At 58.7% G+C, this 26,485-nt stretch overlaps 1 protein-coding gene across 3 annotated transcripts in view; it reads left to right on the top strand.

Moving 5' to 3' along the window:
* Window positions 1–26,485, top strand: part of SCRIB (scribble planar cell polarity protein) — a 158,918-nt gene that overhangs the window by 119,632 nt on the left and 12,801 nt on the right. For all 3 annotated transcript variants that reach the window (XM_067290034.1, XM_067290035.1, XM_067290033.1), the window contains 5 exons: window positions 18,488–18,535; window positions 18,780–18,939; window positions 19,899–20,067; window positions 21,843–21,932; window positions 22,253–22,441. In XM_067290034.1, the coding sequence (XP_067146135.1) occupies window positions 18,488–18,535; window positions 18,780–18,939; window positions 19,899–20,067; window positions 21,843–21,932; window positions 22,253–22,441 (656 nt within the window). The remainder of the gene's footprint in view (window positions 1–18,487; window positions 18,536–18,779; window positions 18,940–19,898; window positions 20,068–21,842; window positions 21,933–22,252; window positions 22,442–26,485) is intronic.

Here is a 26,485-nt window from a genome sequence, read left to right as displayed (position 1 = left end):
GCCCTCTCTGTCCCCCTCTCTCTGTGGCGCGTGCCTCTCTGGCTGTCTCTCTGTCTCTCTCTCTCTGTGGCGCGTGCCCTCTCTGTCCCTTCTCTCTCTGTGGCGCGTGCCCTCTTCTGTCCCTCTCTCTCTCTGTGGCGCGTGCCCTCTCTGTCCCTCTCTTCTCTGTGGCGCGTGCCCTCTCTGTCCCCCTCTCTCTGTGGCGCGTGCCTCTCTGTCCCCCTCTCTCTGTGGCGCGTGCCCCTCTCTGGTCCCCGGCTCTCTCCTCTCTGTGGCGCGTGCCCTCTCTGTCCCTCTCTCTCTCTGTGGCGCGTGCCCTCTCTGTCCCCCTCTCTCTGTGGCGCGTGCCCTCTCTGTCCCTCTCTCTCTGTGGCGCGTGCCCTCTCTGTCCCCCTCTCTCTCTGTGGCGCGTGCCCTCTCTGTCCCTTCTCTCTCTCTGTGGCGCGTGCCCTCTCTGTCCCTCTCTCTCTGTGGCGCGTGCCCTCTCTGTCCCTCTCTCTCTGTGGCGCGTGCCCTCTCTCTGGCCCTCTCTCTCTCTCTGTGGCGCGTGCCCTCTCTGTCCCCCTCTCTCTCTCTGTGGCGCGTGCCCTCTCTGTCTCTCTCTCTCTCTCTGTGGCGCGTGCCCTCTCTGTCCCTCCTCTCTCTGTGGCGCGTGCCTCTCTCTGGTCTCTCTCTCTCTCTCTGTGGCGCGTGCCCTCTCTGTCTCCACCTCTCTCTGTGGCGCGTGCCCTCTCTGTCCCCTCTCTCTCTCTGTGGCGCGTGCCCTCTCTGTCCTCTCTCTCTCTGTGGCGCGTGCCTCTGTCCTCTCTCTGTGGCGCGTGCCCTCTCTGTCCCCTCTCTCTCTCTGTGGCGCGTGCCCTCTCTGTCCCTCCTCTCCTCTCTGTGGCGCGTGCCCTCTCTGTCCCCTCTCTCTCTGTGGCCGCGTGCCCTCTCTGTCCCCTCTCTCTCTCTGTGGCGCGTGCCCTCTCTGTCCCCCTCTCTCTCTCTGTGCGCGTGCCCTCTCTGTCCCTCTCTCTCTCTCTGTGGCGCGTGCCCTCTCTGTCCCCCTCTCTCTCTCTCCTGTGGCGCGTGCCCTCTCTGTCCCCCTCTCTCTCTGTGGCGCGGTGCCCTCTCTGTCCCTCTCTCTCTCTGTGGCGCGTGCCCTCTCTGTCCCTCTCTCTCTCTCTGTGGCGCGTGCCCTCTCTGTCCTCTCTCTCTCTCTGTGGCGCGTGCCCTCGTCTGTCCTCTCTCTCTCTGTGGCGCGTGCCCTCTCTGTCCCCTCTCTCTCTGGCGCGTGCCCTCTCTGTCTCTCTCTCTCTGTGGCGCGTGCCCTCTCTGTCCCTCTCTCTCTCTGTGGCGCGTGCCCTCTCTGTCCCTCTCTCTCTGTGGCGCGTGCCCTCTCTGTCCCTCTCTCTCTCTGTGGCCGCCCTCTCTCCCTCCTGTGGCGCGTGCCCTCTCTGTCTCCTCTCTCTCTGTGCGCGTGCCCTCTCTGTCTCTCTCTCTCTGTGGCGCGTGGCCCTCTCTGTCCTCTCTCTCTCTCTGTGGCGCGTGCCCCTCTCTGTCTCTCTCTCTCTGTGGCGCGTGCCCTCTCTGTCCCCTCTCTCTCTGTGGCGCGTGCCCCTCTCTGTCCCTCTCTCTCTGTGGCGCGTGCCCCTCTCTGTCCCCCTCCTCTCTGTGGCGCGTGCCCTCTCTGTCTCCTCTCTCTCTGTGGCGCGTGCCCTCTCTGTCTCTCTCTCTCTGTGGGCGGCGTGTCTCTCTCTCTCTGTGGCCGGCCCTCTCTCTCTCTTCTGTGGCGCGTGCCCTCTCTGTCCCTCGTCTCTCTCTGTGGCGCGTGCCCTCTCTGTCCCCCTCTCTCTGTGGCGCGTGCCCTCTCTGTCCCCCTCTTCTCTGTGGCGCGTGCCCCTCTCTGTCCCCTCTCTCTGTGGCGCGTGCCCTCTCTGTCCCCTCTCTCTCTCTGTGGCGCGTGCCCTCTCTGTCTCTCTCTCTCTGTGGCGCGTGCCCTCTCTGTCCCCCTCTCTCTCTGTGGCGCGTGCCCCTCTCTGTCCCCCTCTCTCTCTCTGTGGCGCGTGCCCTCTCTGTCCCCCTCTCTCTTGTGGCGCGTGCCCTCTCTGTCTGTCTCTCTCTCTGTGGCGCTGTGCCCTCTCTGTCCCTCTCTCTCTGTGGCGCGTGCCCTCTCTGTCCCCCTCTCTCTCTCTGTGGCGCGTGCCCTCTCTGTCCTCTCTCTCTCTGTGGCGCGTGCCCTCTCTGTCCCCCTCTCTCTCTCTGTGGCGCGTGCCCTCTCTGTCCCCCTCTCTCTCTCTGTGGCGCGTGCCCTCTCTGTCCCCCTCTCTCTCTCTGTGGCGCGTGCCCTCTCTGTCCCTCTCTCTCTCTCTGTGGCGCGTGCCCTCTCTGTCCCTCTCTCTCTCTCTGTGGCGCGTGCCCTCTCTGTCCCCTCTCTCTCTCTGTGGCGCGTGCCCTCTCTGTCCCCCTCTCTCTCTCTGTGGCGCGTGCCCTCTCTGTCCCCCTCTCTCTCTCTGTGGCGCGTGCCCTCTCTGTCCCCTCTCTCTCTCTCTGTGGCGCGTGCCCTCTCTGTCCCTCTCTCTCTCTCTGTGGCGCGTGCCCTCTCTGTCCCCTCTCTCTCTCTCTGTGGCGCGTGCCCTCTCTGTCCCCCTCTCTCTCTCTGTGGCGCGGCCCTCTCTGTCCCTCTCTCTCTGTGGCGCGTGCCCCTCTTGTCCCTCTCTCTCTGTGGCGCGTGCCCTCTCTGTCCCCCCTCCTCTCTGTGGCGCGTGCCCTCTCTGTCTCTCTCTCTCTGTGGCGCGTGCCCTCTCTGTCTCTCTCTCTCTGTGGCGCGTGCCCCTCTCTGTCTCTCTCTCTCTCTGTGGCGCGTGCCCTCTCTGTCTCTCTCTCTCTGTGGCGCGTGCCCTCTCTGTCCCTGTCTCTCTGTGGCGCGTGCCCTCTCTGTCCCTCTCTCTCTGTGGCGCGTGCCCTCTCTGTCCCTCTCTCTCTGTGGCGCGTGCCCTCTCTGTCCCCCTCTCTCTGTGGCGCGTGCCCTCTCTGTCTCTCTCTCTCTGTGGCGCGTGCCCTCTCTGTCTCTCTCTCTCTGTGGCGCGTGCCCTCTCTGTCTCTCTCTCTCTGTGGCGCGTGCCCTCTCTGTCTCTCTCTCTCTGTGGCGCGTGCCCTCTCTGTCCCCGCTCTCTCTGTGGCGCGTGCCCTCTCTGTCCCCCTCTCTCTGTGGCGCGTGCCCTCTCTGTCCTCCTCTCTCTCTGTGGCGCGTGCCCTCTCTGTCTCCTCTCTCTGTGGCGCGTGCCCTCTCTGTCCTCTCTCTCTCTGTGGCGCGTGCCCTCTCTGTCCCCCTCTCTCTCTCTGTGGCGCGTGCCCTCTCTGTCCCCTCTCTCTCTCTGTGGCGCGTGCCCTCTCTGTCCCCCCTCTCTCTGTGGCGCGTGCCCTCTCTGTCCCCCTCTCTCTGTGGCGCGTCCCCTCTCTGTCCCCCTCTCTCTGTGGCGCGTGCCCTCTCTGTCCCCCCTCTCTCTGTGGCGCGTGCCCTCTCTGTCTGTCTCTCTCTCTGTGGCGCGTGCCCTCTCTGTCCCTCTCTCTCTGTGGCGCGTGCCCTCTCTGTCCTCTCTCTCTCTGGGCGCGTGCCCTCTCTGTCCCCCCTCTCTCTGTGGCGCGTGCCCTCTCTGTCTCTCTCTCTCTCTGTGGCGCGTGCCCCTCTCTGTCCCTCCTCTCTCTGTGGCGCGTGCCCTCTCTGTCCCCCTCTCTCTCCTGTGGCGCGTGCCCCTCTCTCTGTCCGCCCTCTCTCTTCTGTGGCGCGTGCCCTCTCTGTCCCCTCTCTCTCTCTGTGGCGCGTGCCCTCTCTGTCTCCTCTCTCTCTCTGTGGCGCGTGCCCTCTCTGGTCCCCCTCTCTCTCCTCTGTGGCGCGTGCCCTCTCTGGTCCCTCTCTCTCTCTCTGTGGCGCGTGCCCTCTCTGTCCCTCTCTGCTCCTCTCTGTGGCGCGTGCCCTCTCTGTCCCCCTCTCTCTCTCTGTGGCGCGTGCCCTCTCTGTCCCCCTCTCTCTCTCTGTGGCGCGTGCCCTCTCTGTCCCCCTCTCTCTCTCTGTGGCGCGTGCCCTCTCTGTCCCTCTCTCTCTCTCTGTGGCGCGTGCCCTCTCTGTCCCTCTCTCTCTCTCTGTGGCGCGTGCCCTCTCTGTCCCCCTCTCTCTCTCTGTGGCGCGTGCCCTCTCTGTCCCCCTCTCTCTCTCTGTGGCGCGTGCCCTCTCTGTCCCTCTCTCTCTCTGTGGCGCGTGCCCTCTCTGTCCCTCTCTCTCTCTCTGTGGCGCGTGCCCTCTCTGTCCCCCTCTCTCTCTCTGTGGCGCGTGCCCTCTCTGTCCCCTCTCTCTCTCTGTGGCGCGTGCCCTCTCTGTCTCTCTCTCTCTCTCTGTGGCGCGTGCCCTCTCTGTCTCTCTCTCTCCTCTCTGTGGCGCGTGCCCTCTCTGTCCCCCTCTCTCTCTCTGTGGCGCGTGCCCTCTCTGTCCCCCTCTCTCTCTCTGTGGCGCGTGCCCCTCTCTGTCCCTCTCTCTCTGTGGCGCGTGCCCTCTCTGTCCCCCTCTCTCTCTCTCTGTGGCGCGTGCCACTCTCTGTCCCCCTCTCTCTCTCTGTGGGCGCGTGCCCTCTCTGTCCCCCTCTCTCTCTCTGTGGCGCGTGCCCTCTCTGTCCTCTCTCTCTCTCTGTGGCGCGTGCCCTCTCTGTCCCCTCTCTCTCTCTCTGTGGCGCGTGCCCTCTCTGTCCCCCTCTCTCTCTCTGTGGCGCGTGCCCTCTCTGTCCCCCTCTCTCTCTCTGTGGCGCGTGCCCTCTCTGTCCCCTCTCTCTCTCTGTGGCGCGTGCCCTCTCTGTCCCCTCTCTCTCTCTCTGTGGCCGCGTGCCCTCTCTGTCCCCCTCTCTCTCTCTGTGGCGCGTGCCCTCTCTGTCCCCTCTCTCTCTCTCTGTGGCGCGTAGCCCTCTCTGTCCCCCTCTCTCTCTCTGTGGCGCGTGCCCTCTCTGTCCCTCTCTCTCTCTCTGTGGCACGTGCCCTCTCTGTCCCCTCTCTCTCTCTCTGTGGCGCGTGCCCTCTCTGTCCCCCTCTCTCTCTCTGTGGCGCGTGCCCTCTCTGTCCCCCTCTCTCTCTCTGTGGCGCGTGCCCTCTCTGTCTCTCTCTCTCTCTCTGTGGCGCGTGCCCTCTCTGGTCTCTCTCTCTCTCTCTGTGGCGCGTGCCCTCTCTGTCCCTCTCTCTCTCTCTGTGGCGCGTGCCCTCTCTGTCCCCCTCTCTCTCTCTGTGGCGCGTGCCCTCTCTGTCCCCTCTCTCTCTGTGGCGCGTGCCCTCTCTGTCCCCCTCTCTCTCTCTGTGGCGCGTGCCCTCTCTGTCCCCCTCTCTCTCTCTGTGGCGCGTGCCCTCTCTGTCCCCCTCTCTCTCTCTGTGGCGCGTGCCCTCTCTGTCCCCTCTCTCTCTCTGTGGCGCGTGCCCTCTCTGTCCCCCTCTCTCTCTCTGTGGCGCGTGCCCTCTCTGTCCCCTCTCTCTCTCTCTGTGGCGCGTGCCCTCTCTGTCCCTCTCTCTCTCTCTGTGGCGCGTGCCCTCTCTGTCCCCCTCTCTCTCTCTGTGGCGCGTGCCCTCTCTGTCCCCCTCTCTCTCTCTGTGGCGTCGTGCCCTCTCTGTCCCCCTCTCTCTCTCTGTGGCGCGTGCCCTCTCTGTCCCCCCTCTCTCTCTCTGTGGCGCGTGCCCTCTCTGTCCCCCTCTCTCTCTCTGTGGCGCGTGCCCTCTCTGTCCCCCTCTCTCTGTGGCGCGTGCCCTCTCTGTCCCCTCTCTCTCTCTCTGTGGCGCGTGCCCTCTCTGTCCCCCTCTCTCTCTCTGTGGCGCGTGCCCTCTCTGTCCCCCCTCTCTCTCTCTGTGGCGCGTGCCCTCCTCTCTCTCTCTCTCTGTGCGCGTGCCCTCTCTGTCCTCTCTCTGTGGCGCGTGCCCTCTCTGTCCCTCCTCTCTGTGGCGCGTGCCCTCTCTGTCCCCCTCTCTCTGTGGCGCGTGCCCTCTCTCCCTCTCTCTCTCTGTGGCGCGTGCCCTCTCTGTCTCTCTCTCTCTGTGGCGCGTGCCCTCTCTGTCCCTCCTCTCCTCTCTGTGGCGCGTGCCCTCTCTGTCTCTCTCTCTCTGTGGCGCGTGCCCTCTCTGTCCCTCTCTCTCTGTGGCGCGTGCCCCTCTCTGTCCCTCTCTCTCTGTGGCGCGTGCCCTCTCTGTCCCTGTCTCTCTCTGTGGCGCGTGCCCTCTCTGTCCCTCTCTCTCTGTGGCGCGTGCCCTCTCTGTCCCTGTCTCTCTCTGTGGCGCGTGCCCTCTCTGTCCCCCTCCTCTCTGTGGCGCGTGCCCTCTCTGTCCCCCTCTCTCTGTGTGCGCGTGCCCTCTCTGTCTCTCTCTCTCTGTGGCGCGTGCCCTCTCTGTCCCTCTCTCTCTCTCTGTGGCGCGTGCCCTCTCTGTCCCTGTCTCTCTCTGTGGCGCGTGCTCTCTCTCTCTCTCTCTCTGTGGCGCGTGCCCTCTCTGTCTCTCTCTCTCTGTGGCGCGTGCCCTCTCTGTCTCTCTCTCTCTGTGGCGCGTGCCCTCTCTGTCTCTCTCTCTCTCTGTGGCGCGTGCCCTCTCTGTCTCTCTCTCTCTCTGTGGCGCGTGCCCTCTCTGTCTCTCTCTCTCTGTGGTGCGTGCCCTCTCTGTCTCTCTCTCTCTGTGGCGCGTGCCCTCTCTGTCCCTGTCTCTCTCTGTGGCGCGTGCCCTCTCTGTCCCCCTCTCTCTGTGGCGCGTGCCCTCTCTGTCCCTCTCTCTCTGTGGCGCGTGCCCTCTCTGTCCCTCTCTCTCTGTGGCCGCGTGCCCTCTCTGTCTCTCTCTCTCTGTGGCGCGTGCCCTCTCTCTCTCTCTCTCTGTGGCGCGTGCCCTCTCTGTCTCTCTCTCTCTGTGGCGCGTGCCCTCTCTGTCTCTCTCTCTCTGTGGCGCGTGCCCTCTCTCTCTCTCTCTCTGTGGCGCGTGCCCTCTCTGTCCCCCTCTCTCTCTCTGGCGCGTGCCCTCTCTGTCCCCCTCTCTCTCTCTGTGGCGCGTGCCCTCTCTGTCCCTGTCTCTCTCTGTGGCGCGTGCCCTCTCTGTCCCCCTCTCTCTGTGGCGCGTGCCCTCTCTGTCCCCCTCTCTCTGTGGCGCGTGCCCTCTCTCTCTCTCTCTCTCTCTCTCTGTGGCGCGTGCCCTCTCTGTCCCTCTCTCTCTGTGGCGCGTGCCTCTCTCTCTCTCTCTCTCTCTGTGGTGCGTGCCCTCTCTGTCCCTCTCTCTCTGTGGTGCGTGCCCTCTCTGTCCCTCTCTCTTTCTGTGGTGCGTGCCCTCTCTGTCTCTCTCTCTCTGTGGCGCGTGCCCTCTCTGTCCCTCTCTCTCTGTGGTGCGTGCCCTCTTTGTCCCTCTCTCTCTCTGTGGTGCGTGCCCTCTCTGTCCCTCTCTCTCTGTGGTGCGTGCCCTCTTGTCCCTCTCTCTCTCTGTGGTGCGTGCCCTCTCTGTCTCTCTTTCTCTCTGTGGCGCGTGCCCTCTCTGTCCCTCTCTCTCTGTGGCGCGTGCCCTCTCTGTCCCTCTCTCCTCTGTGGCGCGTGCCCTCTCTGTCCCCCTCTCTCTGTGGCGCGTGCCCTCTCTGTCCCTCTCTCTCTGTGGCGCGTGCCCTCTCTGTCCCCCTCTCTCTGTGGCGCGTGCCCTCTCTGTCCCCTCTCTCTCTCTGTGGCGCGTGCCCTCTCTGTCCCTCTCTCTCTGTGGCGCGTGCCCTCTCTGTCCCCCTCTCTCTGTGGCGCGTGCCCTCTCTGTCCCCCTCTCTCTCTCTGTGGCGCGTGCCCTCGCTGTCTCTCTCTCTCTCTGTGGCGCGTGCCCTCTCTGTCTCTCTCTCTCTGTGGCGCGTGCCCTCTCTGTCCTGTCCTCTCTCTGTGGCGCGTGCCCTCTCTGTCCCTCTCTCTCTGTGGCGCGTGCCCTCTCTGTCCTCCCCTCTCTCTGTGGCGCGTGCCCTCTCTGTTCTCTCTCTCTGTGGCGCGTGCCTCTCTGTCTCTCTCTCTCTGTGGCGCGTGCCCTCTCTGTCCTCTCTCTCTCTGTGGCGCGTGCCCTCTCTGTCCCTGTCTCTCTCTGTGGCGCGTGCCCTCTCTGTCCCTGTCTCTCTCTGTGGCGCGTGCCCTCTCTGTCCCCCTCTCTCTGTGGCGCGTGCCCTCTCTGTCCCCCTCTCTCTGTGGCGCGTGCCCTCTCTGTCTCTCTCTCTCCTCTCTGTGGCGCGTGCCCTCTCTGTCTCTCTCTCTCTGTGGCGCGTGCCCTCTCTGTCCCCCTCTCTCTCTCTGTGGCGCGTGCCCTCTCTGTCCCTCTCTCTCTGTGGCGCGTGCCCTCTCTGTCCCCTCTCTCTCTCTGTGGCGCGTGCCCTCTCTGTCCCTCTCTCTCTGTGGCGCGTGCCCTCTCTGTCCCCCTCTCTCTCTGTGGCGCGTGCCCTCTCTGTCCCCCTCTCTCTGTGGCGCGTGCCCTCTCTGTCCCCCTCTCTCTGTGGCGCGTGCCCTCTCTGTCCCCCTCTCTCTGTGGCGCGTCCCCTCTCTGTCCCCCTCTCTCTGTGGCGCGTGCCCTCTCTGTCCCCCTCTCTCTCTGTGGCGCGTGCCCTCTCTGTCTGTCTCTCTCTCTGTGGCGCGTGCCCTCTCTGTCCCTCTCTCTCTGTGGCGCGTGCCCTCTCTGTCCCCTCTCTCTCTCTGTGGCGCGTGCCCTCTCTGTCCCCCCTCTCTCTGTGGCGCGTGCCCTCTCTGTCCCTCTCTCTCTGTGGCGCGTGCCCCTCTCTGTCCCCTCTCTCTGTGGCGCGTGCCCTCTCTGTCTGTCTCTCTCTCTGTGGCGCGTGCCCTCTCTGTCCCTCTCTCTCTGTGGCGCGTGCCCTCTCTGTCCCCTCTCTCTCTCTGTGGCGCGTGCCCTCTCTGTCCCTCTCTCTGTGGCGCGTGCCCTCTCTGTCCCCCTCTCTCTGTGGCGCGTGCCCTCTCTGTCCCTCTCTCTCTCTCTGTGGCGCGTGCCCTCTCTGTCCCCTCTCTCTCTCTGTGGCGCGTGCCCTCTCTGTCTCTCTCTCTCTCTCTGTGGCGCGTGCCCTCTCTGTCCTCTCTCTCTCTCTCTGTGGCGCGTGCCCCTCTCTGTCCCCCTCTCTCTGTGGCGCGTGCCCTCTCTGTCCCTCTCTCTCTCTCTGTGGCGCGTGCCCTCTCTGTCCCCTCTCTCTCTCTGTGGCGCGTGCCCTCTCTGTCCCCCTCTCTCTCTCTGTGGCGCGTGCCCTCTCTGTCCCTCTCTCTCTCTCTGTGGCGCGTGCCCTCTCTGTCCCCCTCTCTCTCTCTGTGGCGCGTGCCCTCTCTTCTGTCCCCCTCTCTCTCTCTGTGGCGCGTGCCCTCTCTGTCCCCCTCTCTCTCTCTGTGGCGCGTGCCCTCTCTGTCCTCTCTCTCTCTCTGTGGCGCGTGCCCTCTCTGTCTCTCTCTCTCTCTCTGTGGCGCGTGCCCTCTCTTGTCTCTCTCTCTCTCTCTGTGGCGCGTGCCCTCTCTGTCCCCCTCTCTCTCTCTGTGGCGCGTGCCCTCTCTGTCCCCCTCTCTCTCTCTGTGGCGCGTGCCCTCTCTGTCTCTCTCTCTCTCTCTGTGGCGCGTGCCCTCTCTGTCCCCTCTCTCTCTGTGGTGCGTGCCCTCTCTGTCCCCTCTCTCTCTCTGTGGCGCGTGCCCTCTCTGTCCCTCTCTCTCTGTGGCGCGTGCCCTCTCTGTCCCCCTCTCTCTCTGTGGCGCGTGCCCTCTCTGTCCCCCTCTCTCTCTCTGTGGCGCGTGCCCTCTCTGTCCCCCTCTCTCTCTCTGTGGCGCGTGCCCTCTCTGTCCCCCTCTCTCTCTCTGTGGCGCGTGCCCTCTCTGTTCCCTCTCTCTCTCTCTGTGGCGCATGCCCTCTCTGTCCCTCTCTCTCTCTGTGGCGCGTGCCCTCTCTGTCCCTCTCTCTCTCTCTGTGGCGCGTGCCCTCTCTGTCCCCCTCTCTCTCTCTGTGGCGCGTGCCCTCTCTGTCCCCCTCTCTCTCTCTGTGGCGCGTACCCTCCTGTCCCCTCTCTCTCTCTGTGCGCGGCCCTCTCTGTCCCCCTCTCTCTCTCTGTGGCGCGTGCCCTCTCTGTCCCCCCTCTCTCTGTGGCGCGTGCCCTCTCTGTCCCCCTCTCTCTCTCTGTGGCGCGTGCCCTCTCTGTCCCCCTCTCTCTCTCTGTGGCGCGTGCCCTCTCTGTCCCCCTCTCTCTGTGGCGCGTGCCCTCTCTCTCTCTCTCTCTCTCTGTGGCGCGTGCCCTCTCTGTCCCTCTCTCTCTGTGGCGCGTGCCCTCTCTGTCCCTCTCTCTCTGTGGCGCGTGCCCTCTCTGTCCCCTCTCTCTCTGTGGCGCGTGCCCTCTCTGTCCCCCCTCTCTCTGTGGCGCGTGCCCTCTCTCTCTCTCTCTCTCTGTGGCGCGTGCCCTCTCTGTCTCTCTCTCTCTGTGGCGCGTGCCCTCTCGTCTCTCTCTCTCTGTGGCCCGTGCCCTCTCTGTCCCTCTCTCTCCCTGTGGCGCGTGCCCTCTCTGTCCCTCTCTCTCTGTGGCGCGTGCCCTCTCTGTCCCTGTCTCTCTCTGTGGCGCGTGCCCTCTCTGTCCTCTCTCTCTGTGGCGCGTGCCCTCTCTGTCCCTCTCTCTCTGTGGCGCGTGCCCTCTCTGTCCCTGTCTCTCTCTGTGGCGCGTGCCCTCTCTGTCCCCCTCTCTCTGTGGCGCGTGCCCTCTCTGTCCCCCTCTCTCTGTGGCGCGTGCCCTCTCTGTCCCCCTCTCTCTGTGGCGCGTGCCCTCTCTGTCTCTCTCTCTTTGTGGCGCGTGCCCTCTCTGTCCCTCTCTCTCTCTCTGTGGCGCGTGCCCTCTCTGTCCCTGTCTCTCTCTGTGGCGCGTGCCCTCTCTGTCCCTCTCTCTCTGTGGCGCGTGCCCTCTCTGTCTCTCTCTCTCTGTGGCGCGTGCCCTCTCTGTCTCTCTCTCTCTGTGGCGCGTGCCCTCTCTGTCTCTCTCTCTCTCTGTGGCGCGTGCCCTCTCTGTCTCTCTCTCTCTGTGGCGCGTGCCCTCTCTGTCTCTCTCTCTCTGTGGCGCGTGCCCTCTCTGTCCCTGTCTCTCTCTGTGGCGCGTGCCCTCTCTGTCCCCCTCTCTCTGTGGCGCGTGCCCTCTCTGTCTCTCTCTCTCTGTGGCGCGTGCCCTCTCTGTCCCTCTCTCTCTGTGGCGCGTGCCCTCTCTGTCCCTCTCTCTCTGTGGCGCGTGCCCTCTCTGTCTCTCTCTCTCTGTGGCGCGTGCCCTCTCTCTCTCTCTCTCTGTGGCGCGTGCCCTCTCTGTCTCTCTCTCTCTGTGGCGCGTGCCCTCTCTGTCTCTCTCTCTCTGTGGCGCGTGCCCTCTCTCTCTCTCTCTCTGTGGCGCGTGCCCTCTCTGTCCCTCTCTCTCTCTGTGGCGCGTGCCCTCTCTGTCCCCTCTCTCTCTCTGTGGCGCGTGCCCTCTCTGTCCCCTCTCTCTCTCTGTGGCGCGTGCCCTCTCTGTCCCTGTCTCTCTCTGTGGCGCGTGCCCTCTCTGTCCCCCTCTCTCTGTGGCGCGTGCCCTCTCTGTCCCCCTCTCTCTGTGGCGCGTGCCCTCTCTCTCTCCTCTCTCTCTCTCTGTGGCGCGTGCCCTCTCTGTCCCTCTCTCTCTGTGGCGCGTGCCCTCTCTCTCTCTCTCTCTCTCTGTGGCGCGTGCCCTCTCTGTCCCTCTCTCTCTGTGGCGCGTGCCCTCTCTCTCTCTCTCTCTCTCTGTGGCGCGTGCCCTCTCTGTCCCTCTCTCTCTGTGGTGCGTGCCCTCTCTGTCCCTCTCTCTTTCTGTGGTGCGTGCCCTCTCTGTCTCTCTCTCTCTGTGGCGCGTGCCCTCTCTGTCCCTCTCTCTCTGTGGTGCGTGCCCTCTCTGTCCCTCTCTCTCTCTGTGGTGCGTGCCCTCTCTGTCCCTCTCTCTCTGTGGTGCGTGCCCTCTCTGTCCCTCTCTCTCTCTGTGGTGCGTGCCCTCTCTGTCTCTCTTTCTCTCTGTGGCGCGTGCCCTCTCTTTCTCTCTCTCTCTGTGGTGCGTGCCCTCTCTGTCCTCTCTCTCTGTGGTGCGTGCCCTCTCTGTCCCTCTCTCTCTCTGTGGTGCGTGCCCTCTCTGTCCCTCTCTCTCTGTGGTGCGTGCCCTCTCTGTCTCTCTCTCTCTGTGGCGCGTGCCCTCTCTGTCCCCTCTCTCTCTCTGTGGCGCGTGCCCTCTCTGTCCCCCTCTCTCTCTCTGTGGCGCGTGCCCTCTCTGTCCCCCTCTCTCTCTCTGTGGCGCGTGCCCTCTCTGTCCCCCTCCTCTCTCTGTGGCGCGTGCCCTCTCTGTCCCTCTCTCTCTCTCTGTGGCGCGTGCCCTCTCTGTCCTCTCTCTCTCTGTGGCGCGTGCCCTCTCTGTCCTCTCTCTCTCTGTGGCGCGTGCCCTCTCTGTCTCTCTCTCTCTGTGGCGCGTGCCCTCTCTGTCTCTCTCTCTCTGTGGCGCGTGCCCTCTCTGTCTCTCTCTCTGTGGCGCGTGCCCTCTCTGTCCCTCTCTCTCTGTGGCGCGTGCCCTCTCTGTCCCCCTCTCTCTGTGGTGCGTGCCCTCTCTGTCCCCCTCTCTCTGTGGCGCGTGCCCTCTCTGTCTCTCTCTCTCTGTGGCGCGTGCCCTCTCTGTCTCTCTCTCTCTCTGTGGCGCGTGCCCTCTCTGTCTCTCTCTCTCTGTGGCGCGTGCCCTCTCTGTCTCTCTCTCTCTGTGGCGCGTGCCCTCTCTGTCCCTGTCTCTCTCTGTGGCGCGTGCCCTCTCTGTCCCCCCTCTCTCTGTGGCGCGTGCCCTCTCTGTCTCTCTCTCTCTGTGGCGCGTGCCCTCTCTGTCTCTCTCTCTCTGTGGCGCGTGCCCTCTCTCTCTCTCTCTCTGTGGCGCGTGCCCTCTCTGTCTCTCTCTCTCTGTGGCGCGTGCCCTCTCTGTCTCTCTCTCTCTGTGGCGCGTGCCCTCTCTGTCCCCCTCTCTCTCTCTGTGGCGCGTGCCCTCTCTGTCCCCCTCTCTCTCTCTGTGGCGCGTGCCCTCTCTGTCTCTCTCTCTCTGTGGCGCGTGCCCTCTCTGTCCCTGTCTCTCTCTGTGGCGCGTGCCCTCTCTGTCCCTGTCTCTCTCTGTGGCGCGTGCCCTCTCTGTCCCTCTCTCTCTCTCTGTGGCGCGTGTCCTCTCTGTCTCTCTCTCTCTGTGGCGCGTGCCCTCTCTGTCTCTCTCTCTCTGTGGCGCGTGCCCTCTCTGTCCCTGTCTCTCTCTGTGGCGCGTGCCCTCTCTGTCCCCCTCTCTCTGTGGCGCGTGCCCTCTCTGTCTCTCTCTCTCTGTGGCGCGTGCCCTCTCTGTCTCTCTCTCTCTGTGGCGCGTGCCCTCTCTGTCTCTCTCTCTCTGTGGCGCGTGCCCTCTCTGTCTCTCTCTCTCTGTGGCGCGTGCCCTCTCTGTCTCTCTCTCTCTGTGGCGCATGCCCTCTCTGTCTCTCTCTCTCTGTGGCGCGTGCCCTCTCTGTCCCTCTCTCTCTGTGGCGCGTGCCCTCTCTGTCCCTGTCTCTCTCTGTGGCGCGTGCCCTCTCTGTCCCCCTCTCTCTGTGGCGCGTGCCCTCTCTGTCCCTCTCTCTCTCTGTGGCGCGTGCCCTCTCTGTCTCTCTCTCTCTGTGGCGCGTGCCCTCTCTGTCCCCCTCTCTCTCTCTGTGGCGCGTGCCCTCTCTGTCTCTCTCTCTCTGTGGCGCGTGCCCTCTCTGTCCCCTCTCTCTCTCTGTGGCGCGTGCCCTCTCTGTCCCCTCTCTCTCTGTGGCGCGTGCCCTCTCTGTCCCTCTCTCTCTGTGGCGCGTGCCCTCTCTGTCCCCCTCTCTCTCTCTGTGGCGCGTGCTCTCTCTCTCTCTCTCTCTGTGGCGCGTGCCCTCTCTGTCTCTCTCTCTCTGTGGCGCGTGCCCTCTCTGTCTCTCTCTCTCTGTGGCGCGTGCCCTCTCTGTCTCTCTCTCTCTGTGGCGCGTGCCCTCTCTGTCCCTCTCTCTCTGTGGCGCGTGCCCTCTCTGTCCCCCTCTCTCTGTGGTGCGTGCCCTCTCTGTCCCCCTCTCTCTGTGGCGCGTGCCCTCTCTGTCCCCCTCTCTCTCTCTGTGGCGCGTGCCCTCTCTGTCCCCCTCTCTCTGTGGCGCGTGCCCTCTCTGTCCCCTCTCTCTCTGTGGCGCGTGCCCTCTCTGTCCCCCTCTCTCTCTCTGTGGCGCGTGCCCTCTCTGTCCCTCTCTCTCTCTCTGTCGCGCGTGCCCTCTCTGTCCCCCTCTCTCTCTCTGTGGCGCGTGCCCTCTCTGTCCCCTCTCTCTCTCTGTGGCGCGTGCCCTCTTTGTCCCTCTCTCTCTGTGGCGCGTGCCCTCTCTGTCCCTGTCTCTCTCTGTGGCGCGTGCCCTCTCTGTCCCCCTCTCTCTGTGGCGCGTGCCCTCTCTGTCCCTCTCTCTCTGTGGCGCGTGCCCCTCTCTCTCTCTCTCTCTCTCTCTGTGGCGCGTGCCCTCTCTCTCTCTCTCTCTCTCTGTGGTGCGTGCCCTCTCTGTCCCTCTCTCTCTGTGGTGCGTGCCCTCTCTGTCCCTCTCTCTTTCTGTGGTGCGTGCCCTCTCTGTCTCTCTCTCTCTGTGGCGCGTGCCCTCTCTGTCCCTCTCTCTCTGTGGTGCGTGCCCTCTTTGTCCCTCTCTCTCTCTGTGGTGCGTGCCCTCTCTGTCCCTCTCTCTCTGTGGTGCGTGCCCTCTTTGTCCCTCTCTCTCTCTGTGGTGGCGTGCCCTCTCTGTCTCTCTTCTCTCTGTGGCGCGTGCCCTCTCTTTCTCTCTCTCTCTGTGGTGCGTGCCCTCTCTGTCCCTCTCTCTCTGTGGTGCGTGCCCTCTCTGTCCCTCTCTCTCTCTGTGGTGCGTGCCCTCTCTGTCCCTCTCTCTCTGTGGTGCGTGCCCTCTCTGTCCTCTCTCTCTCTGTGGCGCGTGCCCTCTCTTTCCCCTCTCTCTCTCTGTGGCGCGTGCCCTCTCTGTCCCCTCTCTCTCTCTGTGGCGCGTGCCCTCTCTGTCCCTCTCTCTCTCTGTGGCGCGTGCCCTCTCTGTCCCCCTCTCTCTCTCTGTGGCGCGTGCCCTCTCTGTCCCTCTCTCTCTCTCTGTGGCGCGTGCCCTCTCTGTCTCTCTCTCTCTGTGGCGCGTGCCCTCTCTGTCTCTCTCTCTCTGTGGCGCGTGCCCTCTCTGTCTCTCTCTCTCTGTGGCGCGTGCCCTCTCTGTCCCTCTCTCTCTGTGGCGCGTGCCCTCTCTGTCCCTCTCTCTCTGTGGCGCGTGCCCTCTCTGTCCCTCTCTCTCTGTGGCGCGTGCCCTCTCTGTCTCTCTCTCTCTGTGGCGCGTGCCCTCTCTGTCTCTCTCTCTCTGTGGCGCGTGCCCTCTCTGTCTCTCTCTCTCTCTGTGGCGCGTGCCCTCTCTGTCTCTCTCTCTCTGTGGCGCGTGCCCTCTCTGTCCCTGTCTCTCTCTGTGGCGCGTGCCCTCTCTGTCCCTCTCTCTCTGTGGCGCGTGCCCTCTCTGTCCCCCTCTCTCTGTGGCGCGTGCCCTCTCTGTCTCTCTCTCTCTGTGGCGCGTGCCCTCTCTGTCTCTCTCTCTCTGTGGCGCGTGCCCTCTCTGTCTCTCTCTCTCTGTGGCGCGTGCCCTCTCTCTCTCTCTCTCTGTGGCGCGTGCCCTCTCTGTCCCTGTCTCTCTCTGTGGCGCGTGCTCTCTCTGTCTCTCTCTCTCTGTGGCGCGTGCCCTCTCTGTCCCTGTCTCTCTCTGTGGCGCGTGCCCTCTCTGTCCCCCTCTCTCTGTGGCGCGTGCCCTCTCTGTCTCTCTCTCTCTGTGGCGCGTGCCCTCTCTGTCTCTCTCTCTCTGTGGCGCGTGCCCTCTCTGTCTCTCTCTCTCTGTGGCGCGTGCCCTCTCTCTCTCTCTCTCTGTGGCGCGTGCCCTCTCTGTCTCTCTCTCTCTGTGGCGCGTGCCCTCTCTGTCTCTCTCTCTCTGTGGCGCGTGCCCTCTCTCTCTCTCTCTCTGTGGCGCGTGCCCTCTCTGTCCCTGTCTCTCTCTGTGGCGCGTGCTCTCTCTGTCCCTCTCTCTCTGTGGCGCGTGCCCTCTCTGTCCCTGTCTCTCTCTGTGGCGCGTGCCCTCTCTGTCTCTCTCTCTCTGTGGCGCGTGCCCTCTCTGTCCCCCTCTCTCTGTGGCGCGTGCCCTCTCTGTCTCTCTCTCTCTGTGGCGCGTGCCCTCTCTGTCCCCCTCTCTCTCTCTGTGGCGCGTGCCCTCTCTGTCCCCTCTCTCTCTCTGTGGCGCGTGCCCTCTCTGTCCCTCTCTCTCTGTGGCGCGTGCCCTCTCTGTCTCTCTCTCTCTCTCTGTGGCGCGTGCTCTCTCTCTCTCTCTCTCTGTGGCGCGTGCCCTCTCTGTCCCTCTCTCTGTGGCGCGTGCCCTCTCTGTCCCCCTCTCTCTCTCTGTGGCGCGTGCCCTCTCTGTCCCTCTCTCTCTGTGGCGCGTGCCCTCTCTGTCTCTCTCTCTCTCTCTGTGGCGCGTGCTCTCTCTCTCTCTCTCTCTGTGGCGCGTGCCCTCTCTGTCCCTCTCTCTGTGGCGCGTGCCCTCTCTGTCCCTCTCTCTCTGTGGCGCGTGCCCTCTCTGTCCCTCTCTCTGTGGCGCGTGCCCTCTCTGCCTCTCTCTCTCTCTCTGTGGCGCGTGCTCTCTCTCTCTCTCTCTCTGTGGCGCGTGCCCTCTCTGTCTCTCTCTCTCTGTGGCGCGTGCCCTCTCTGTCCCTGTCTCTCTCTGTGGCGCGTGCCCTCTCTGTCCCCCTCTCTCTGTGGCGCGTGCCCTCTCTGTCCCCCTCTCTCTGTGGCGCGTGCCCTCTCTGTCTCTCTCTCTCTGTGGCGCGTGCCCTCTCTGTCTCTCTCTCTCTGTGGCGCGTGCCCTCTCTGTCTCTCTCTCTCTGTGGCGCGTGCCCTCTCTGTCTCTCTCTCTCTGTGGCGCATGCCCTCTCTGTCTCTCTCTCTCTGTGGCGCGTGCCCTCTCTGTCCCTCTCTCTCTGTGGCGCGTGCCCTCTCTGTCCCTGTCTCTCTCTGTGGCGCGTGCCCTCTCTGTCCCCCTCTCTCTGTGGCGCGTGCCCTCTCTGTCCCCCTCTCTCTGTGGCGCGTGCCCTCTCTGTCTCTCTCTCTCTGTGGCGCGTGCCCTCTCTGTCCCCCTCTCTCTCTCTGTGGCGCGTGCCCTCTCTGTCCCTCTCTCTCTGTGGCGCGTGCCCTCTCTGTCCCTCTCTCTCTGTGGCGCGTGCCCTCTCTGTCTCCCTCTCTCTCTCTGTGGCGCGTGCTCTCTCTCTCTCTCTCTCTGTGGCGCGTGCCCTCTCTGTCCCCCTCTCTCTGTGGTGCGTGCCCTCTCTGTCCCCCTCTCTCTGTGGCGCGTGCCCTCTCTGTCCCCCTCTCTCTCTCTGTGGCGCGTGCCCTCTCTGTCCCTCTCTCTCTGTGGCGCGTGCCCTCTCTGTCCCTCTCTCTCTCTGTGGCCCGTGCCCTCTCTGTCCCCCTCTCTCTGTGGCGCGTGCCCTCTCTGTCCCCCTCTCTCTCTCTGTGGCGCGTGCCCTCTCTCTCTCTCTCTCTCTCTCTCTCTCTGTGGCGCGTGCCCTCTCTGTCCCCCTCTCTCTGTGGCGCGTGCCCTCTCTGTCCCTCTCGCTCTGTGGCGCGTGTCCTCTCTCTCTCTCTTTCTCTGTCGCGCATGTTCTGTCTCTCTTTCTCTCTCTCTGTCGCGCATGTTCTGTCTCTCTTTCTCTCTCTCTGTCGTGCGTGCTCTTTCTTCCTCTCTCTCTCCTTCTCTCTCTCTCCTTCTCTCTCTCTCCTTCTCTCTCTCTCCTTCTCTCTCTCTCCTTCTCTCTCTCTCCTTCTCTCTCTCTCCTTCTCTCTCTCTCCTTCTCTCTCTCTCCTTCTCTCTCTCTCCTTCTCTCTCTCTCCTTCTCTCTCTCTCCTTCTCTCTCTCTCCTTCTCTCTCTCTCCTTCTCTCTCTCTCCTTCTCTCTCTCTCCTTCTCTCTCTCTCCTTCTCTCTCTCTCCTTCTCTCTCTCTCCTTCTCTCTCTCTCCTTCTCTCTCTCTCCTTCTCTCTCTCTCCTTCTCTCTCTCTCCTTCTCTCTCTCTCCTTCTCTCTCTCTCCTTCTCTCTCTCTCCTTCCCTCTCTCTCCTTCCCTCTCTCTCTCTTTCCCTCTCTCTCTCCTTCCCTCTCTCTCTCTTTCCCTCTCTCTCTCCTTCCCTCTCTCTCTCCTTCCCTCTCTCTCTCCTTCCCTCTCTCTCTCCTTCCCTCTCTCTCTCCTTCCCTCTCTCTCTCCTTCCCTCTCTCTCTCCTTCCCTCTCTCTCTCCTTCCCTCTCTCTCTCCTTCCCTCTCTGTTGACCAAGAGCACAACACCAAGCAGGAGAGAGAGAGAGACAGAGAGAGAGACAGAAGAAGGAGTGTTGGTAGAAAATCATCTTGTCAGAACATGCACATTTCTCTGTATCCTTAGGAATTGCCTGGTCAGACCAGCACAGAGAAATCCAAAAGTGCCCAGGAGGTGAGTTCTGGTGGTGGAACTGGAAGTGGGGTGGGGACTCCTGCCGTTCAGGCCTTTGGGACTGTGGGCCTGGAAGCAGGATCCTGATGTGGGCATGCAGGGATAGCTGGGGAGGAGGGAGAGGGTGTGGGTCTTGGGGACATGGCTAGGGTAGGCGGGGGTGAGGCACTCATTCGGGGAGATGTGGGGAGAGGGATTTGTGTCAGCTGCTGGATGGACAGTGTGCCTGGTGTGGCTGTCACAGGTGCCGCAGCTGAGTGGACTACACAGCCCAGAGCAGCGATCCTTCCGTGAGAGACAGAAGTATTTTGAGATTGAGGTGAAGCAACAGCAGATGGATAAGCCTCCCAAGCGTGTCTCCTTGGTAGGAGAAGATGACCTGAAGAAGATGAAGGAAGAGGAAGGTATGTTAGAATCTGTGCAAGGAAACTTGGCCTATTCCAGTGAATTCTTTCTCAACGGAAGGCAAGTGAGAGGGCACACACTAGGAATCCAACACCTCCAAAGCCAATGAGTGGCTATTAATAAGGCTTGGTGGTAGCTTGAAGTACTTGAATTTTAAGGAGTTGTGTAGATGCTCCATTGTTACCATGAGGACTAGTGGAGGTGCTGTCTGGAAATGGTCCTGGGCATCACGCTCTAGGTGACCCTGCTTGAGCAGGGGGTTGGACTGGGTGATCTCCAGAGAATTCTGTCATTCTAAAAACATTTAATAGAACAGGATAAGCAGCATTATTACTTTGCAGTTATGTTGGACAGGTCAGAATACCTGCATGCTTGTAGGAGTCTGTAGAAAACAGCCTGCTCACTGGCCCCTTTTGTCTCTCATCCTCTTGTGATTTGTGTCTGCCCACCTGATGGTTCCCATTAGTTCAATGCCATATGTGGGGCTTTGGCACTGGCACTCCAGGCTGTATTCCCTCAAGGAGGCAGGTGGGAAGGTCAGGCACAACACGTGTGTGCAGATTCCTAGGGCTTTCCATTCTGGGGGAGGAGGTAAAAGGGTCTGCACACAACTTCCAATTTGAGGATAAATAAACTCAGTATGATGAGCTGCTGGAAACTTTTATTCTGTAGAGTGTCCAGGAATGCTGAGAAGTGAACGTCTTTGAAATTATAACTCTAGAGAGTTGTAGGAAAAAAGTTTAGTGAATAAGGAAGAAGGGATTGAGGAAATGGGGTTGAGCTTATTACGCCTGAAGCCTTAATGGAGTGGAGGGAGAAATAAATGCATCTGTGGAGAGAATATAGAACAGCAGAAATCTGCAGGGACGATAAGCATAAGGACCTGCCCAGAGGTTGCATCCCTGTGGGGTTTAGTGAGCACTCTGTGCTCTAAGATGAGCCTGTGTTATTTTGGCAGCCCGAAAACTGCAGCAGAAACGTTCCCTTCTGTTGGAAGAAGAAGGGGAAGAGGAAGAGATGGTAAAACAGGCACCTGATATGAGCCTGCAGTCCAGTGTCATCATTGAAGGAGTTGAGTACAAGATTGAGAGGCTAAATGGAAGGAGCATCCAGGCCCCAGCAACTCGGTAAGACAGACTGCTAGCTCGGTGCCACCCATGCGTTCACAGCAGTATCCCAACATCAGTAATCTTCAGGGAAGAGGGCTGGACAGCATCTCCTCTTGGAGGTAGAAATGGGCAACATGCAGTTTTTTTCCCAGCTCTTTCTTTTCAGAATAGCTCCTTCAGTTCTGCACCTGAGTATATAGAACCACGGATTTGTGGAGATGGGTAACTCAGGATAAGCTCTGATGCTGAACCTACCACAGCTTTGCTTTTTTAAGCTTTTGTTTCACGGTTCTCCTGGACTTGTTCTCCAGGTTGCCTTGATGTTGTTTTCCTTATTCTTGGCCGTACAGCTGGGGAATGAGAACAGACTTCTCATAAGACCTCAGATAAAAATAAAGCTGTGGTAGATTAAAGCTGAAGCTCCTGTTTTTGGACTTGCCCTTGTCTGACTCTCTCTTCTGAGTCTATGGTAAGACGTTCTTCTTCTCACAAACATTTTCACTGTCAGTCTCGCAGTGGCTGAAAACATTCATCCTGTCATTTTGAATCTTGTTTCTCGCTGTTGTTTCTGTCTTGTCTGTGTTGAGGAACTTCTCACAACATGAATACAGTTAGACCTTCCACCTCCTGTGCTGCCCTTAGCTCGTTACTTGACAACCCTAAAGAAAGCAGCAGCCAAATGCAAACCAGCCGCTTGGTTTGATGTGAAGGCCTCTGTTTCCCTACCTTTCACATAATGAAACCTGGGAGGTTAGAGCGCACTAAGTTTGGCTCCATCAGATTGCTTTGCTCAGTCAGCAGTGAATTTAACAGGGGAAAGCTCTGAAGGTGGGGCAGCCTGCAACTACCAGTGCTTATCTGTATAAGACTAGGCAACTGCTGGTTTAAGGCTTTCAGTTGCATATTATTTATGCTCAGACAAAGGAGAGGCAGTGGGATAGACTGAATTTGTGTGTTTTGAAATATTTTTGTCATGCTAGAACAGAAGCTGGGATTCAATCAATATAAATTTGAACAGTAAAAGTAAGGGCTCAAACTCATGATAAACTTGCTGACTGCCAGCAGTGCTGCAGTAACTGTGTGCATGTTCTTAACCTGTGGAAAACACGTGATGTAGGTTTATATGATCTCCTTTCATTTCAGGTCAAACTGAGTAGTGTCTGCGTGTGCCACAACTTAAGAGTGCAGACGGTAACTGCAGTTCTGCTGATCTGATGTGTGCAGTAGTTTGATCGTGAGCATAAATCCTCAGTGTCATGCAATTGTGCATGGAGTGGCTACACTGCGAGTCAGTGCTATGGGATCACTCAGGATTTGTCCTTACCCCAGGCTTGCATTCGTTTACAGCCCAGGAGCCTCATCCTTTGTTAACGTTCATGCAGATCTGACACCAACAAAAGAAGAGCAGGGAGCAGCCAGGCTGCCAGTTACATGATGGCAACTGGGAAGAGCCAGGCTAGAACTGCGTAAGAACTTGTCAGCAAGTACAGTGCATTAAGTGTGTGTGTGTGTGTGTGTGTGTGTGTGTGTGTGTTAGTGGAAGGCACATGGTTGACCTCCAAATGAAGAAAATGAATCCTGAGGTTAGGTAGGGAGAGCTTGAACTGTACGAGATCAACAAGCAAACATTTGCAGTAGTGGAGACAGACCTGTTGAGCAAAAACCCAAGTCTGTCAAAAACCATGTCTTCAAACTGAACTAGCTGTTGCTTCCTGGAGCTTGGATCTGTTCTGAACATTCCCTGGGAATGCCAGCCTCTAGTACCATTAGCTGACATGCTTGTTTTGCTCTAGACTCTCTGAAGCCAATGAGAACAGCAACTCACAGAGGAATTCGCTGGAAGAGGGAATCAAGTCAGAACAGAGAACCGGCTCTGTGTCTGGGTAGGTGGATCAGCAATGTCCTTTGCCTAAGAACTGCCAGATGATGAAGCAGGCAGCTTCTGCTTTTCAGCAGATACGGGGCGTGAAAGGAAGGATTTAGTGGAAAAGGGGAAACTGCTTGGAACCAACTTTTTAGGAGTAACTGACCTTTGTGTTCCGAGTCCTTCGTCCATCTCCCAAAGCAACTGTCCTGTACCACATCCAGGTTCAAGGACATCGATTGGGAGTGTTGGTAATCACCTTTATCTTGGGAAGAACAGGCAGATAGAGTTGTGGTGGACCAGGTCAGCCTATCTCTCACTGCTTCCCTCTCTCCCCAGGTTGAGTCCGTTATATCTTGGAACAGGGGATCCAGTGGCACCTGTGAGGACAGCCAAAGCTGAACGGCGTCACCAGGAGCGACTGCGAATGCAGAGTCCTGAGCTCCCGAGTGGCCAGGAGAAGGAACTTTCTCCAGCAGAGCGTCGTGCTCTGGAGGCAGAAAAACGAGCAATGTGGAGGGCAGCACGGTGAGATAGAAGAATCTTCCCTATTCTCTTCAGTAGGCTAGTTCAGGAAAAAGGGAGCTGCTGTGTGTCTTTTCAGAATCTGTGGTACTAAAAACAGGGAACGTACAAGCCTTCCTAAGACAGATGTTAGAGGAGGCTGTCATAGCACATTGCTTCTGGTCAAACAGTGCCACGCACCCACTGCCTGACTGAGCTCGTCTGCTTCTGACGTGCATGAGTGAGATGTCGCTCTTACATTTCAACAGCGCTTGCACAATCATGAGAACAGTGGAGTTTTATAAAAAACATGACTCAAACACACTTATACAGTGGTGAATGTATCACTTTCCTCTCGGCACACAGTTCCTCACCTCTTTTGCAACATGTGAAGATGATACTTAGTGAAGCTGCAAGGCAACAGATTGAAAAATGAAAAAGGGAAAGAGCATTTCTTATATTTGGTGTTGCTAGACTGGAAAACTTGCTGAAGCCAAGAAGTTAGCAAGACTTGGGTAATTTTATCCAGCTGTTTCATCAGCTGTGAACACGTAATTAAACAGTTGTTTTGGGAGAGAGGATTTCCTACCTCAGAACGTAAGACTGGAAGCTAGTCCAGGCCTTTACTGCATCACATAATGTCTTTCAAAAAGTGGTCAAGCTGCTTCTAAAACTAATTAGTTTTCTTCCCTGAGTGTTCTGTAGGAGGTTGTTCAAAGGATAATCTGAAACCAGTCTCTTTTGGAGTTTGAATGAGACCTTCAGAGGAACAGGGCTGCTAGAGACTCATCCTTGCCAACCTGTTAGATAGGACAGTGGACAGATTGCCCTGAGTTGTGATACCACCTTGCAATTCCAGTGTTTGTAGGTCAGAAAACTGAACAGGTCACTGAAAAGCCTATCTGTTGTATGAAACCGTAACTTAGAAGAGATTGAGTTCTGTCATCTTGTAGCATGCTTAATACACCTTTGAAACTGACCCTGCTTTGAGCAGCTCTTGGACCAGGTGATCTCCGGAGATCCTTTCCAACACAAATCATTCTGTGGTTTTTACTCAATAATCTCTTATCCCCCTGCCCCCTGCTAATGGAGACGCCTAGATACAGGCGCAGCAGTGAGTCAACGTCTTACCACAGTGTTCGCTGTCAGGACTGTTTTCTCCCCATGCTGCTGTTTCATGCTCCTGTAATGCAGTGCCAAAAACTATAGCACTATATCTGCTGCTCTGACTTGCTGAATATTGTGCTTTATTTGGCATTTCACACCTGTTCTAGTTACTGCTGTTCTCATGGTTTCTGTTTCACACGTTTTCAGGTAGCATCATTTACAAATGAAGTTCTGTATTTTCACATTAAGCAAGGATTTTTCTTTCCTATTTTTCATAGAGAATGTAATGTTTTTATCTTATTTACAGTATATTTTCTGAATAGAATGGATTTTCATGTAACTTTTAAAAATTATTAAAAAACAACTCCTCTAAAGCAGCCAAGAGAGAAAATCTAACTCTGGAAAAAAAAAAAAAAAGTTTCAAGTATATATTTGGACAAACTAAGTGATTATTATTAAGCAAACTATGTTTTTCCTGAGAGCTCACACAGAACCAATCACTCCAAAGTATTACTTGAGGAACAACTCTTTTACAAAACCTTAAAAAAGGGAAGAGAATTTGTGAACTGTTCTTGCTGGAGTAGAGGCACTGTCCTTGCATTATAGGGCTACAAGTTGGGCAGGTGTTGGAGAGCTAATGTGTGCTTGCAAAACATTGCTCAGAAGAGGTTGGGCTGAGACTGAGGTGACCGGATCCAAATTCTTGCTCTGCCCTATAGTTCCTTATGACCTTGGGCAGATCACCGGATCTTGCTGTGCTGCAGATGCGCTCCTGAGAGATGAGTGTAATAGCACTTCTCTGTCTCTCAGGAAAGCTATGAGCATAAACACATTAAAGCTGAAGTTCAATATGATGTTGTGGAAGCACCACAAAGTCAGCAAGCGTAGGCATCTAGCAGGGAGTTGCTGCTCACTCTTTGCACCTAAAAAATGCTCCACTGTTGTATTTGACCTAGCGAAACAGAAGTTGTCTGTTAGGCTGTCTGAAAATCAACATGACTGTGCTTTGAGAGGTGATAGATACTGATCTCTCATCCCTTCCCAATTAGAACCCCATGCTTTTCTCTCCCTCATGCCTCCACTTTCCATGCGTATCTTCTCATACTACAGGGCAGGCTGTATGAGGTGGTATCAGCTCTGATTCCTTCCTAAACCTGAACATGAAAATATCCAAGGAATGCTAGAATAAAAGTTTTGTTTAAGATTGATATAGAATGGAAGACCATGACATTGCCCATAATACAAACCTTTGAAAGCAAAGTAGCTGTGAGGGCACTGCTCGTGTGTCACAGCGTGTGTACCAATTGCCTCAAGAGTCTGTATTCTTACAGGAGCTTGCTGCTATTGCCACCAGATGAAGAAACTTCTGATGCTGAAAAATAAAACAGCATTCTTTTTTTTTAATGTTAACATTATTGACTCTTGTAACAATACCATACACCTGCTTATGGTTCTGGATCAGCTGGGCATTTGCTGAAGTTGCTTAGTGCACAATGAAGGTTTCGCATTGCACTGTTAGAAGGTTTAGTGAGTGCTGAGTATAGTGGTTTTGTCTACTGTGTGCAGAATAGAAATCTCTGCATTCCAAACCTTCAATCTCATCCCTTTTAAGCATGTTTTGTTTGTGGAAAACGAACTAGTGAAGGGAAGGCCATTCAGATGTAGGAAGGTGCACTCCAAGGGGAAGCCACTTGCAACTGCCTTGGTTTTGAAGTATCAGATCCAGTCTTAACATTTTTAAGTTCTGCAGACCAGGTCCTCAGTTCCATTTTGCTTCTTGCAACACCTTCCAAGGTATTGCTTTTTCCTCAGTTCTCAGAGAAGGGTCTGGCTGATTCCTTGGATAGGGCTAAGGCCTTGCTTATTCTGGCATCGGCAGGAATCAGTCAGTCCCCATAACGATAGCTCCTCTCTGTAAGCCAACGATGGGCACTTGAGCTCAGTGTGTGCTGGACTGTCCCCTGCTACCTCACATCTCCCAGGATGAGCTGTTCTTCTTAGGACCTGTCTTCTATAGCTGAGCAGGCACAGTGACGTGATAGCAGGCAGCCAGGGCTCAGGTCCTTGTTCCGGAGATCCCCAGGCAGTACCGTATGTGCTGCGTGGGAGGGAGGACTAGGTTGCCCTGCATATGGTGCTGCAGCCTCACTAACCTGTATTTTCTTTAAGTGCATGCCACTGACTTTATTACTTTCCTTCTAATCTTCTGTCTTCTGATTCTTTCCATTTCTCTGGTCTGTGTGCTGTCACTCCTGACCCCCTCGGTTTGCACGTTCTTGGGCTTTCCTTTTGCGTACTCAGTCATCAGTGCCTTGCCAGGACATGTGTGCTCTTTTGGGACAAACACACTGGCACCCATGCTGCATAAGTGGTCTGAGCACACACAGCTACTGGCATTCACGCCATAGGAAGAGTGTGATTGAGAAGGTACAGGCACATATCCAGAAGTGACAGGAGGTGTCCAGAAAGGGCTGTGTGCAGCTTGGCAGTCTTCCCAACATGCAAGTGCTCTTTTATGAATGCATTCACCTTTTCAATTGCATGTGTTCCCGGACCCGTGGCAAATGCAGCCCCCTCCGGACGCGCTTGTCCATTTTGCATCCCTTTTTCTCATGGTCAAGCAATGGTGCATGTTAACAGATGATCAGATATGTGTATGCAAATGCACACTAACAGCTGTCCAAATGTTTGCGTGTGCCCGTGCGCATGCACACACCCACACAATCATGCCTTGTACTCACTCAGTCAGCTTCACACATGCACACACACACAGTTCTTTGCAGCTACCTGCTGGGCCCTTTCTGTTGGTCTGCTGGGCCTTTCTAGTCATCTTCTCCCAGCACGTGAGGAGGGCAGTCCCTAGATGCTGAGGCTGTAAAGGCTAACGCTTCTGGGCACGTCATCCCAGATTGCCCCTGGAGGATCCTGCTTCTTCTGCAGCAGTTGGTGTTGGACAGGATC

The sequence above is a fragment of the Apteryx mantelli genome, chromosome 2, assembly GCF_036417845.1.
Source record: "Apteryx mantelli isolate bAptMan1 chromosome 2, bAptMan1.hap1, whole genome shotgun sequence".
Lineage (NCBI taxonomy): Eukaryota > Metazoa > Chordata > Aves > Apterygiformes > Apterygidae > Apteryx > Apteryx mantelli.
The sequence above is the reverse complement of the archived record's forward strand: the minus strand, read 5'-3'. Positions and strand labels throughout refer to the sequence as shown.